Here is a 14,249-nt window from a genome sequence, read left to right as displayed (position 1 = left end):
TCCATGTAAGTGGTACATCCTCAGCTCCTTCCAGATGCTCTGCTCATGAACAGAGCATGCTCAGCTTCGTGGGTTCAATGGCTGCCAGTTTAGACTCAGCTGAGGCATCCTGCGTGTCCTAGAGCTGCTTCATCGACACTAAGGGCAGAGCTGCCTTTCGGCTGGGAACTTCAGGAAACAGACAGAGTCTCTGGAGTGACCATGCGAGTGAAGGTGAGCACACCTCACTAGCTTCCCCGAAGTCTATCCGTGCAGGCTGCTCCTGGGAACTCAGACTCACAGCTCCAGAGCTGGTTTCAGTGGGCAGCAGTCCTTTGTTTGTCAACCCCGATAAGCACCCTGATCCCCATGTGCCAGCCCTGGCAAGGAGAAGAGCTCATGTGTCCAGCTCTACAGTGCCCATCTGCTGGGCGAGCACCCACAGAGATGCTGAAGCTGCCCCTGAAAGCTGGCTGAGTCTTCCTCACTTCCTGGGAAGAAGATGTCCTCAAGAACCAGGTACGCTGTGGAGTTTGAGTAAAGAGGGGAACATGGAGGAGCCAGAGCACTGAAATATAGGGTCAGTTTATTAATTTATCTCCGCAGCATAAACCACGTCCTTCCAGGCTAATCCACAGCACTGGGAAGTGCCCTTCATAGGCTCAAGTAAGTGTTGAGTGAATAATGGATGCTGAAAGCCTTTCCGGCCTGGATCTGTTGTGTTCTCTAATAGTCTGGTTTTTCAGAAGACCCACGCCACTTTCTTCTTTGCTTCTGGCAGACATCATTTGGACACCCCCAGACTCCCTGAGCATCATGCAGGCCCAAGCTGCCCCAGAGATCCTAGGCCCTGTTTATCAGGAGCAGTGGGGTACACTGCCTCCCTTACATTGTCAGTCAAACCCAGGGTTCGCCTGTCTCACTGTGTTTCTGGGTACAGGCTAGTGTTAGGGTAGCTGGAGGAGGCCATTGATGCCCTGGGAATTCCTGAGGGGGCATCCTTACCGTTCACAGGTTCTCAGTACCTCCTGCTGCGAAAGTGGAGAGCTGGCTTGTTTTCATCTGCAGCTCTGGGAGAAGCTTCAGGAGGGGCAGGGGTATGGGATAAAGAGGTGGCATGCAGTCCACATGCCTGCTGTCTGCTCTGCTTGATCTCACCTGAACGACCAGATCTTTCTAAGCTGAAATCCCATTTGGCTAGCTGTTCTGTCTGCAGATGCCTTGCAATCTCCACACGCACTGCACAGTGCCCTGCACCGTCCCTGGTGGAGCCCAGGGCCCGTGGCTAAGAGTGCGGGCTGCTCTGGGCATCTCATCCTGGGAGCTGTTGCCTTCTCTTACTATCCCACTTGCAGGCTGCTAGAGGCTGCTACTGTACTGCCTCCTGCATCCTCGGCCCTTCTCTCCTTCCCTTCCTATTTCCTCCTGGAGAGCCTGCAGCCTCCTCCTGCTTAGAACCAAGAGCCTCCATTGGCCTCCGAGCTCCAGGCTGGTCTCCTGCAGTTCAGGGAGGGTTCTAAGATGTGGCTCTGTCCAGATTATTTCCCTACTGGTCTCTTGGTCCTCAGGACAAGTTCGACTGTGACCAGGTATTTGTGGAGCTCAGCTACTATCTGTCTTTGCTTCCAGCAGCAGTTGTCTGAAAAGTGACACCCACCCTATAGCTCTCCTTGTTCATCCGTATGCAGGACCTCTGTGCTCCACCCTGCTGTTCCAAGAAGATCCAGACCAACAGATGACAGATAAGGTCAGAGTCCTGCTGGTAAGGTGGTGGCGGCTCCTGCTAGTGCCAACTGGTACTCTAGCAGCTTCTATGGCAGTACCCAGATAGGGCTCTTGTTGGGGTGGAGACAGTTTTATGATCTGTAAGAGATGCCCTGATTTCCTCTGGACCCTGACACTGGGGTGAAATTTCAGGATCACCGTGTAGCCCTCCTTCCTCAGCTTTTCGTCTGGCTCCTGGTCCCCAATGAAAATCATGATCCCCTTTAGACTTCCAGACCTTCTGACATCTTTGTCTCTGTTCCTTGAATGCAGCCCGAATTTTTGTTCCCACTGGATACTTAAGGCACACAGTCCTGGATACTCCTGCACTTGAATGGCCCCTTCTTGAGGATATATCCCATGTGGCAGATACCACCATGAGCTCTCTACCTTTGAACACACCCAGGTAGTAGCTCCAAGCTGCATTTGCCAGTTAGGCAGAAAACAGACCACCCAATTCTAGACTCAGCCTGCATTTAAGTCATGGGCAGGTGAAGAGCTGAAAATGGAATACATCTTTCAGTGAGCATGAAGCCAAGTGGACATGTGATGCTGGTACACACATCTTGGGGACCTGAGGGCTGACTAGCATGTGCTGAAGAAAGAGGTCAATCAGACTGAACCAGAGCTCACAGCTCACTGCACTGTTAGCTCACAGCTCACTGCAATGTTAGCTCACAGCTCACTGCAATGTTAGCTCACAGCTCACTGCAATGTTAGCTCACAGCTCACTGCACTGTTAGCTCACAGCTCATTGCAATGTTAGCTCACAGCTCACTGCACTGTTAGCTCACAGCTCACTGCAATGTTAGCATCCTGGAAACTAAGACATCAATACAGGTGTCTGGTTCAAATCATCTAAGTCTAAAATAACTTGAAAAATGGTCCTTGCATCAGATCCTATTCCAGTTTAAGAGTCCCCACTTCGCTCCCCAGAAAATGCTCCAAGTTGTCAAGGTTCGCTTACTTCCTCAATAAACAGCTTGTGAGCATAGACTGCCACCCCCTAGGCATGGGAAGACTGCCTTCACCTTTGTCATCTATGCTGAAGGAGTTTCCTGAGAGATGGTGGGACTGTGATTTCTTTCTCCGCTGCAGAGAAACCAGGAGCTTGAACTATGACTCTTCAAGCCTTTCCACTCAGTACTGCTGCTGGGGACTACCCAGTTCTTCAGAGACCTGAGGACCGGTGAATCTACCCATAGCCACAGCCACAGCCACTTTCTACCAGGAAGGAGGACACAGGACACAGGATCGGATGCAACCAAAGAAACTCATTCCCAGCTGGCTTCCCTGAGACCCTGGTAAAAAGACTGCATTGAACTGGCCAGACACACAGAACAGGCCCCACTGCAGACACACTTACTTTTGCCAAAGCTTCTCAAATTCCCTTGGAGTGAGGGGGATGTCAAAGCCATACAGTGCATTCTTGATGTCCCTCCGCCGGAGAATGCCGTTGCCTTCATTATCCGTCTCTATGAAATTCTACGATGGAAGACTGTATTCAGTAACACGCAGAATAGAGGACTTCTGGAACACTCTAAGGTACTTCTCTGTGTGTCTTTAGTGTTTCTGTTTCTGAGGTGTGGTAGGGATATGGAGGTGTGTGAGAGGCCACAGGATAAGCTCAAGCGCCATGCCTCAGGCACTGCCTGCCTTATGTTTTTCGAGACTGAAATGTGGGGTTCACTGATTCAGCCCCAGAGAGGACTGCAAACCCCAGGGACTCTTCCTGTCTTCACCGCCCCCAGCAGTGACCTTACAAACACAGGCCACCATGGCTTTTTAAAATGTGGGTCCTAGGGATCAAACCCAGGTATTTATGATTTTTTTTTGAGATAGGATCTCACTGTGTAGACCTGGCTGGCCTAGAGCAGATTGATCTCAAACTCCCAGACACTCACCTGCCTCTGCCTCCTGAGTGTTGGGATTGAAGGCGTGTGCCACATCTGTTACACACGTACCAACTGAGCTACCTCCCCAACCTTTAATATTGTTTAATGGAACTTGGAAAAATGGTTTTAAAAAACTCTTCGAGAACATGGAGTTGCCTGCTAGCTAGCCAGGATGTATCTGTGAGGACTGGAGGGCAAGGCAGTTCAGTGTGGCATCTGCCTCCCATACACTAGGGCCTGGTGCAGAATGGGGCCAGGACAGACAAACTGACCACTGGTCAGATGAGGTGTTCAGAGGCTCTGTGGGAGGGGTGGAGGAAGGAGCAGGAGCTGCAGGGCAGTCAGGTAAAGGTGGACTTGACGATGAACACAGGGACACCTGGTCACCATGCGGGAGAGATGAAGGTGGGCATGCCTTCCACAAGGTACACAGCTGGTCCACATTTCAAGACCTGAACTGTTGATTCCCCCAGGAGAATGGGAGAAGGTCTTCACTGAGATCAGGGCAGGGCAGAAAGAGTAAAAGACCTCAGGAAGCATTTCAAAGGAAGTTGGATTAAGGAAAAGATGTGCAGTCTCATTAACCAGTAACAAAATGCGAATTGAGACCAAAGGAGCTAGTCCTACACCTGCTGGGACAGAGAGCTCCCGTGTGAGGGCTCAGTGCTGCAGGTCAGAGTGGGGTGACACAACACCCAGCGTGGGCTCTGTCTGGTCTCTGCAGAAGTGCTGACTGCCAGCCTAAGATAATTCTTTTCCTCCATCCAGATGAAGGCTGCATGGTGATTCCCTTAATTCTCTTTAAATTACATATTTGCATTCTACATACCCCACCCCAGAGGAGTCACCACTTGAATATAACAGCACTGGGTTATAACTTAGGCCTGGTATGCAGGAGTCTTGGAAGGCATTGCACGGTCCCAATAGCATTGGAACACCTGAGTAAACAACCACGGCCGGCTGTCAGATGTGTAAGAGGAGTGAAGCCCAAGGGCAAGCCGCTGCCGATTGCTGGAGACACACAGGTGCAACTGGTCAGAGCAGGCATGTGCACACAAAAAGCCCAGGGTGCCAGGAAGACAGAAGAACCCCTCCTCCCTCACGCTGTGAGCCCAGCATTTAAACAACGTGGGGCAAGTCAACTTCAGACCCATCACTTCTGAGGGCAAGCATGTACCAGCAAACTGAAGCAACCATGGGTAGGAACTGGATGCCTTGGCTACGTGGGATTCATTGTACAAGGCCGGGTCAATGCTTGGAAATCCTCCACTGTGATCCTTCTCATGGACAGAGGGGGAAACAGTCACTTGATTATCTCAATCTCTGCAGAAGCACATGACAAAACCTAACCCTCGCTGATGACAATACCTCTCGGTAAACCAGGGTCAGGAGGGAGCATCCTTAACCAGACAAAAGACAGCTAGGAAAACCCCAGAGCTGGCAACTGTACCTGGCCATGAGGACCCAAGGCTTGCCCACCAAGAGCAGAACAGCCACAGCAGGAAATGAACAACTCTTGGTCAGAGAGCAGGGAGGAGGGAGAGGAAAGGAGGCTGACCTGTCGCTTTGGACAGAGAACAACAGAGGAGGAGGAGGGAGAGAAAGGTGTGCAGCCTGCCTCCTTGGGCCACAGCTCACTGTAGTGAGGACATAGTGGGAACGAGAAGTTAAGTCTGGTTTTGAGAGAATCCAGCAGAACTCTGCATTAGGCAGGATCCAAAAAAGAGCCAATGGGAGGGCAAATGACATAACAAGACATGGAAGGGCCACCCTCAGAAACAGAGAGAGGACGCTACAGAGAGAGAACACTCCAGCATGCAGTCATGACCTCAGAAACAGAGAGAGGACACTCCAGAGAGAGGACACTCCAGCATGCAGTCATGACCCTCCTTTTCTAGAGCCAGGTCACTGTGCCCTAGAGTCAGGAAGAACCCGGCCTACCCATTCTGTCCTGTGGCTTAGTTGTCACTGTCACTGTCACTGTCAGGTTGGATATCCATGACACCACAACTTATGAGCTTGCTCACGGGGTCACATGCCTTGGAAGCACACTTCCTGCCATCTTGTCAAGATGGGATAAAACAGCTCTTCAGATGCCTGCTGGCTGTTGTGTGAAATCACTGGTGATACTCTCTCAGATTTTCCCCTTAAACTGTAAATCCTCCCCAAGCCTGAGCTAACAGCCTGAACTTCTCCATGGACTCCTGAGTTCCACATTTTCCTCCCACCAGTGACCCTGAAATAAGAGTTTTCTTGGGACTGTGTCTCTGGGGTTGTCTGTTGTCTCTGTCAACATATCGATTTTTATTAGCCATCTAGATGATGTTTTTAGATTGGTACTCTTCACAAAATTAAAATGATTAATTCTTGAAAGATATGCGATCTTAGATTAATAAAAACAAATTAAAGCATTTTAATCACAAAAAATTTAACCTCCCCCCCCCACACCCTCCTCTCAGCAACAGCTTATGCATCTCAGGTTGGTCTCAAACTCACTCTGAGGCTGAGGCTGACCTTGAACTCCTGATCCCCTTAGCTCTGCCTTCCTAGAACTGGGATGACAAGTGTGAGTTTTCTTTTGGTTTTCTGAGACACAGCCTTAATATGTAGCCTCAGTCTGCCCGTGAACTCGCAGTGGTCTCACGACTTGGGCCTCAAGAGTGCCAGAATGACAGGCACATGCCACCATGAGCAACTTCTTCCCTCTGTGTCTCTGTGTGCATGTGCCCATTCCACAGTGTATGGGGGGTCAGAGGACAACTAGGAAGAGTCAGGTCTTCCTCCCGCCGTGTGGGTTCTGGGTATTGAACTCAGGTCTTCTGGCTTGGCAGCAAGCTCCTCTCCCCGCTGAGCCCTCTCACCAACCCTTTACTGTTCCTTTAGGCATCTCGGATAACGTTAATGTTTCAAGAATAGAATAACGCCATTGAGTTCAATTTCCTTAGTTGTTAAAAGTAGATATAGAATGTTCTGGTCTTTACAGCTACACATCTCTACTACTCAACAACAATAGAAATATCCAAATAACTTCTTCATAATAATTGCAGTCACCAATGGTGTTTTGGTTAGAGACAAAGCCAAGATCATTCAGAGTGTTGGGGAAAGGAGACAACATCATGGGTATCTGGCACTGTCTCGCCTTCTCTACACGGCTCTGGCTCCCTTCCCCCTTCCTTACCTTGGACAGGTCTGCCCATCTGGTCTTGGCTTTGATGACGAGGTACTGATGGGCCTGCTCACAGGCTAGCTCAGAATCTGCAACTTTCTGTTTATATCTTAAAAGAAGAACAAACAACTGTGTTTAGAAGGGATGGGTTTAGGATCCTCCCAAGGGACCCCATCCTCACCCTCGGTGCGTCAAAGATACCATGAAAGTCTGTGATCTCACATCTAGACTAACAGTTCTTACAACACATTATTTCTCCCAGCTGCGTGGCAGGAGGTCTTTGGGAACTTTTATTTTCAGATTTCAGAAAAATCATTTTTTCCCCAGCACATGAAGCTCACAGGGCCTGTTTCCTCCCTGGGGGTTTGGGAAAGCAGAGTATATGTATAATACTACATTAAGTGTCTTAGAAAGGAAGCAGCTAGCAATGTTTCGTTCTGACTTTGCAAATCCAGGCGGAAGAACAGACTCAAGTCAGCAGAGGCGCAATTAGCAAGCACGGAGGCCCCTTCACCTGGCCCCTGAGACATTTTTATTATTCCTAAATAAGAGGTGCATGTATGGGAAGGGCACGGTAAGTGCCCAGGTGTAGATGCCTTCATAAGAGCGGGGCCACAGGCAGTTGTGCGCTGCCTGACAGTGGTGGGAATTAAACTTGGGGCCTCTGTAAGAGCCGGGCAGGGCATGCTCCTAACAGCTGAGCCACCCCCATGGCCACCACCACTAATTTTCAAGGGTTAAGCTTACAGGATTCAAAGATTATCACAATTCCATTGTGTTTACTTACAGATGAGGGACACTTAAGAGACCTTAAGCAGATCTTGTGCTGCTGGCCCTGGACAGGTCTGCCTGAGGCGCAGTGTGGCTGTGGCTGGAGAGGGAGGAAGGATGCCTGGGCTGTCCTGCCTACCAGATCAGGACACTATGGATGACTGAGACCACTGGTCTGGTCAGTGGCTGCCTCCAGGATCCATGCCCTGCCCTGGGCCCTCTCCACCTGCCTCCTGGTTTGACCCCTTCTTGCCTTTCCCATTTAATACTTTTGGTAACCCTGGCTACACCCTGTCTACCCACAGAGCAATGCTGTGAGTGTCTGGCCTCACCCATGTTTCTTCGCCATTTCTCTCCAACTGCCTACTGGACTCCTCAGAATCACGGAACTTCAAAGGTGGGAAAGGATCCGCTGCTCAGTCACCAGGTCCCTGTGGCTGTGGCCCCTGTGGCTGTGGCCCCCTGTGGCTGTGGCCCCCTGTGGCTGTGGCCCCCTGTGGCTGTGGCCCCTGTGGGGGACCTGGGAAGACTGTCAGGATCCTGTGATTTTTTTCTCCACTGACTTGGAAGGATGGGATCCCGGTGAGGTGCTGAGGAGCCGAGGTCTCCTGGGCTGACCCTACACTGTGAGGAGCAGCAGAGTTTGGTGGTCCTGCACTGTGTCTCCACTCCTGAGAGCAGCGCTCTGACCTGCGTTACTTTAAGCACTGAGATGGAACAAGGCTGCACCTTGTTTACACAAGTAAACAACTGCCATCTGCCAGCACAGCAGGAGCCACAAACTGGTAAATAACTGATCTGTGCCAAGGAATAACAGCACCTGTGCACAGGTGGGGTCCTATCAGAAATGCCAGGTACCTGAGCTTATCTGTCCTGCCAGATGTAGCCTCTCACTGGGCCTCTTATAGAAGCAGTACCTTAAGATGAGACTGGGCAGGCGTAGGGGCCTGCCACCTGGTCACCCAGGAAAACTGTCATGGGGAAGGACCCCATCTCTGTTCCCGGGCTCCAGCTCAGGTACAGGTTCTCATGCGGTGACACATATGGCTTACTTTAAGCTGTCACTCAGAACAACCTGCCATGCTGAACCTGCCCTTGACAACTTTGTGCCCTGGACAGCCCTGTGTCGGAGGCTGTGGAAGTCTGATCTGTCCCCCACAGACACTTGCCCTGCATCCGCATGGGATCCTGTCCTCCAGTATAGCCCTTTGAACTCCAGCCCTTTGAAGACACTCTGTGGCCTGTACATACAGACGAATGGGGTCTGAGAGTTATGGGGACTGGAATATATAAGCAGGACACGGTGGGGGAAGCTTCGGCTCTCAGGAGTGGAGAGAGGAAAACTACGTGAGTTCTCAGGCCAGCTTGAGCTACACAAACAGACCCTTGTCTCAAGAGAATAAAACCAAAAACCCACACAAAAATTGAAAAGAAGACAAGACCTTGTGTCATCAATGGACACAGGATTCGAGTGAATGATGAGTACTTGTAAACTCAGGACCGCTAATAGACTGTGGTAGCATGGGAAGACACAAACATGCTGACCATTATAGGTACTGACTGATCACAGGGACAGTCCCTGCTGTCACCTTTAGACTCTTAATCATACCTGTTCCCAGAGGACTTTCCTGGACTTTGGGGTGTTCCAGGAGCTTGGCATGAAGACTCCCTTGGCCCTATCACACACCACCCTGCTACTTTAGACTCTGGGCCGCCATCATCACATAGCTACCCAAGCACAGGCTTCTGTAGCTACGCCTCCTCTCCCTGTGCATTGATCCTGTTTCTGTCTGGCCTCTTCCAGCAATGACCCACCCCCTTCTCATTCCTTGGCCCCTTAGGTTCTGACAATTGTCACACTAGCCTTCCTCCGGTCAAACACTTACAGGCCCAGCACCTGCAAGTGATTGACTACAAAGTCTACATCTTCAAGGAGCAGACACTATGACTTAATACACATGCCAGACAAAAGTAATCAAATTTCCTCAGAGACAATCATCTCCAGAAAGGGATGGAAGGCTTAAGCAGGGGGCCAGGGAACAGCTCACAAGCACTGTGAAGTCTCAGGGAACCCCTGGGACTTGAGAGGCCTAGATACAATCCTTGTCATCCTCCTCCCCCTCTGTCTCTCATTTTCTTCTCTCTCCTTTCCTCTCTCTCTCCCTCCTCTCCTCTCCTCTCCTCTCCTCTCTCTCTCTCTCTCTCCTCTCATGTTACACTAAAGGCAAACCTAGGAGAGGCACAACTTCACGACCATCACCAGGTTCAACCCTAAGATTTTCTAGTCAGGAATTAGTCCCTGGGCAGGAGAGAGCGGGTAGAGTCAGAGAGGGAAGTGAGCTGGGAGAAGGCCCCACATCTATGTCAGAAGTCCAGATCTATCTCTGATGTCAACTGGTGGCCTAGCAGTGGCTCTGGGGGCTGACACTGCCACTTGGCCTGGGCCTGGGTATGTACCACCGTGTCCCTGGAGGAGTGCTGTAATGGCTTGTATAGCTGGATGAATCCGGTAGCCACAAGAGGAAGGCCAGGACTCTCCGGCTAAAGAGGCTAAGTGAGCCAACTTCCTACTGAGAAAGGCTGACCAGCCAACACACCACGGAGGAGTCTAACAGGCCCCGAGTATCATAAGGAAATAGTGCAATTGCCCAGGATATGACTCAACATTCTATTATTAACCAAGAAAACCTCAAAAATTATCAAGGTAAAAGATGCACCAGTGAGCGTCTCACTGAAACCATGAGATCCTGCAGTGGCCGGGCAGCCCAAAGACTTGCCCAGGAGAACAGGGAGCGCCCTCAAGAAGGCTGGGTACAGGAACGTTCTAAGAAAAGAAACAGATCGGGGAGGAAGGAGGGCGGGAGGCAGGAGAGGAGAGGAGAGTTGCAGCATCCACATCAGGCAGCTTACAACTGCCTGCAGTTCCAGCTTCAGGGGACCCAACACCCTGCTGTCCTCCATGCACCCACACACATGTAGCATGCACACACACATACATAGAAGTAAATATTTGAAGAAGAAAAGGCCATAGTAAGGAGAAAGCTGGCTGAATCTCCCCAGCAGGAGGGGATGCTGACGGGCACCCCATGAACTTGTCCTAGTTGCCCACTGCAGAGCCCAGGGTTCCACTGTGCCTTTAAGAACTCTCTATCACCCCTCTGCAGGATTGGGCTAGAGCTTATGCACAACTCTCAGATGACTATGGACTAGAAGTGAGATAGGAAGGGACTTCAATGCCATCCGACAGTTAGAGGTAGATCAGACAGCCCCATGGGGGACACAGCTCAGGAGCTGAAGTGAACACACAGTGAGTGGCATCTTTGAGGACAGATGGAGACCTGGTAGGCTCACTGTGTTGATCCCCCAGCAGGAAAGACTTGACTGCAAAGTGTTCCAGGGTAAGAATCCATATAGTCTGTCTTCGTGACAAGGGCCCGTGACAGTACACACGCTTGTATGACAGTGAGTGGTGAGATGGCCAGGGTCACTGTGTTCAGCAGGTGAGTGGGAGACAGTTCCCTGGACCAAGTCATCCCAGTAGGCATCCACGCACCTGTCACATGCACACCCATTATGTGCGTAGACACAAACACACATTTAAAAAGAATGATTCAGTAATTGTCCAGCACAGACCAGCTACTCTGCTCACATGTCAGATTTCCTAGGATGTCACTAGGTGCTTCTGTGACAGGTGTCTCTTAGGTTGCAGCCTCACTTACTCTGATCTTAGGAAGGCCAGAAAGACAAACAGGGGAGCCTGAGTGGACACTGAGACTCTCCTGGCTAGGGTGAGGCCTTGTTGGTCAGGCAGAGGTGTAGGGCACGACTGTCTGGGACAGGCTAGAAGGAGGTCCCTGCATCTCTTGAGAAACTGCCATGGATGACTTTGTGTCTCCCTAAACTTTCACATGTAACCTGGGTAGATATCTAGAGCTAAGGAGGAGACAAGGGCATCTTGTTTGATGCCTTGTTTCTGTGAACCTTGTTCCTTCAGTGGCCTCGGGCAATAGAGTGTGTCCAAGGGTTGCCAATGTTTCAGCCCTGAAAGCCTGAGCACAAAGCACACATCTGACTCCAGGCAGAGAAAATGGACAGTAAGTACACGTATGCATTTACATGTATGAGAAAAAGCCTGAAATGATAAGCAGTGAGCTATAAAGCCACACCCCATGGTGGAACCTTGCATGTCTTATCTGATTGTCCCTCCACAATGTGACGTGTGTGTGTGTGTGCGTGTGTGAGTATGTGTGTGCATGTGTGTGTGTATGGGTATGTGTGTTTTCTTAAAACTTTGGGAAAGAAGATGACTCCAGGATCATTTTTGTGTACCACCGTGGCTGCAGCAGAACCACTGGCCTTCCAGGTGGAGAGGCTGGCACACGCCGATGGCTCTGACCATACGCCACCTTCTCACCTAAGGAGTCTTTGAGGTGCCTCATCTGATTTCCAGGGTTTCTTCTCACACAGGTTCTGAAACTCTCGGAAATTTAGAGTGATGCTAAGTCTCAAGCCCAGGAGGCTGAGGAAGCGCTCAAACTCGCTGTCCTTCATGTAGAGCTGTAGCTGCTGTAGCAATCTGTGAAGATCATGCATGTTGATTATGCCATCCATGTCAGTGTCTACTTTAAAGAAGGCAGAGTAGGGGTCCTAGAAACAAAATGCACATGTCAACACACTTCCCTTCCATGCCTACTTGCCACTCACAGCCACCCCCCTGCAGGGACACCGATTCCACGATGGCTCCTGGAGACCCCTCTGCTCCTGGCTTCCTGGCCCTGGTTGGAGTGTGGGCAGCTTGGGACACCTGCACGTCCAGTACCTGTATGTGGATTGAGGTGGAGCTTCCTAGAGAATTAAAACTCTCCCTGCTTCCTGGAGTGTTTGTAATGTCTGGCCACTTCCCTTTCCAGATAAGCAAATCCTAGGCCAGGTTTCACACCCAGGAGCCTCATGTGCCAGGACTCTGTCTGGAAGGCTGGGCACAAGCCAATTGCTCTGTCCATGGTGCTGCCCAGAGGCTCCATAATTCCCACTTTGCATATGAAGAAGCAGGTTCAAGGCTCATGGGGAACTTGCGACTTAACTGCTGGTATATCCTTTAGCAGACTACTTGTCACACCCTCTTGCTACCAGTGTGACTATGGGCAAGGCATCTGACCATGCTACCCTTTATTCCTTCATCTATGCAATTGCGAAAGAATGTGCCACACATTTGGCGTGTTTTGTGAGTATTCTAAAATGCTGTTTGTCACTGTTTGTTGCCTAAAGTCAGACAGCAATCATGAGCCTTTTTCTAGAACAACACCTGCATTATGGCCACAATGTGCACTGTACCCCTGGTTTGCAACACTGCTAACATGGTTTTAGTACTCTTGTGTCTGTGGGTCCCTCACACAGCTCTTCCCTGGGAACCTGTCTGGTGTCTTGAAGGCATCTCCTCATTCTACAGCTCCCCAGTAGGAGTTGTTCAGAACACTGAGTTGGCTTGTTCCATGTTAGTGTCTAATTAGATACCCTGGGATTTTGTGGCAAGTTCTAGCTGAGTTTGCTCACTGATTCAGTCACCAAACATTACTATGTGCAGTCACTGTGCTGAACACCGTGGGGATTGTTTAGATGGGACTCTGGCGCTGCCTCAGAGACTGCTGTCCAGAGGAGAGGGGGCTCTGGTGGAGGGTACTTAGTGGGGCTGTAGATCCCTCAGTTCACTGATTCCCTCTAAGTCTGACTCTGAGGCTCTCATACTCGAGATACTCGGATGTATCTGAACAAGGCCAAAGGCAAACCTCTTGCCCAACTCTCACAGGCTTCTCGTCTCAGTGTATGGTAGCTTGTTCTTACTAACTGCTCAGACCACATTCTCAGAGTCCCAAGTCCTCCCTTTCATGTTTCAAGAAGGAATGTGTCACACATCCGACTTGTTCCCTTATGTGGAACCTGCCCTTCAAACCTAACTGCCTCAATCCCACCTAAAGGCCCAATCCCTCAGGAATCTAACAGATCCTGGCTACCGTCTCATCTACATCAGATTAGCCCTGTACCTAGCCATTCATGCTGCCCACCCTCTGTGCTCTGTCTCCCTTATAGAGAGCCAACTGATGAGCCCTATATCTTCCCACCTTCCCTCTGTGGCTCTCTGACACCCCAGGCTGCCTTAGACCATGTCTGTGAGCCCCTCCTCTTCAGTCACAGTGCCTGTAGAGCTTATTTCTGTCTCACTCCTCTGCATGTAGGCTGACTAGTGCTTCCATCTGTCTGGCTTGAGCCCCAGCTTCCAGAGCAATGCCCCACACTCATATGTGCTGAAGCTTGATGGATAAATAGGGCTGAGAGAATGCTCTGGGTACCTGTCAGGTGCTAACTCGCCTCTGGGTGCAGCAGAAGCACAAACCCTGACATATGGCCCTCCCGTCGTGCTGGGGAAGAAAGACAGGAAGCAAGCAATAGCACTTCAACGTGACATGCAGCACAGCCGCCAAGGGTGAGACCAGTGTCCCACCAGCCTTCACTGCTGTACTATAGGCACATTCGAGAACCCGGTAGCATAATCCTCACAAGCTCACAAACTTTAGCCACTCTTCACCTCAGCAGTCCCGTCCCCAGCATGACAACCCCGAGTGTCACCACACAGGCCTTGCACCTGAACAGATGCACTCCAGATCCTAGATATTGCA

The 14,249-nt window shown here is 50.6% G+C and overlaps 1 protein-coding gene across 7 annotated transcripts in view; it reads right to left on the bottom strand.

The window, feature by feature from the left end:
- The window catches only part of Efcab6 (EF-hand calcium binding domain 6), a 185,239-nt gene that overhangs the window by 43,963 nt on the left and 127,027 nt on the right, over positions 1 to 14,249 (bottom strand). For 6 of the 7 annotated variants that reach the window (XM_040754059.1, XM_040754061.1, XM_040754064.1 and 3 more), the window contains 3 exons: positions 11,990 to 12,222; positions 6,817 to 6,913; positions 3,110 to 3,228 (listed from right to left, as the gene is read on the bottom strand). In XM_040754059.1, the coding sequence (XP_040609993.1) occupies positions 3,110 to 3,228; positions 6,817 to 6,913; positions 11,990 to 12,222 (449 nt within the window). Of the gene's footprint in view, positions 1 to 3,109; positions 3,229 to 6,816; positions 6,914 to 7,907; positions 7,976 to 11,989; positions 12,223 to 14,249 lie in introns of those variants that run through there. The other variant, XM_040754065.1, reaches the window with a different exon arrangement.

This window comes from Mesocricetus auratus, unplaced genomic scaffold (genome assembly GCF_017639785.1).
Source record: "Mesocricetus auratus isolate SY011 unplaced genomic scaffold, BCM_Maur_2.0 Super-Scaffold_100010, whole genome shotgun sequence".
NCBI classification, from domain to species: Eukaryota; Metazoa; Chordata; class Mammalia; order Rodentia; family Cricetidae; genus Mesocricetus; species Mesocricetus auratus.
Note: the sequence above shows the minus strand (reverse complement) of the source record. Positions and strands in the feature narration are given on the sequence as shown.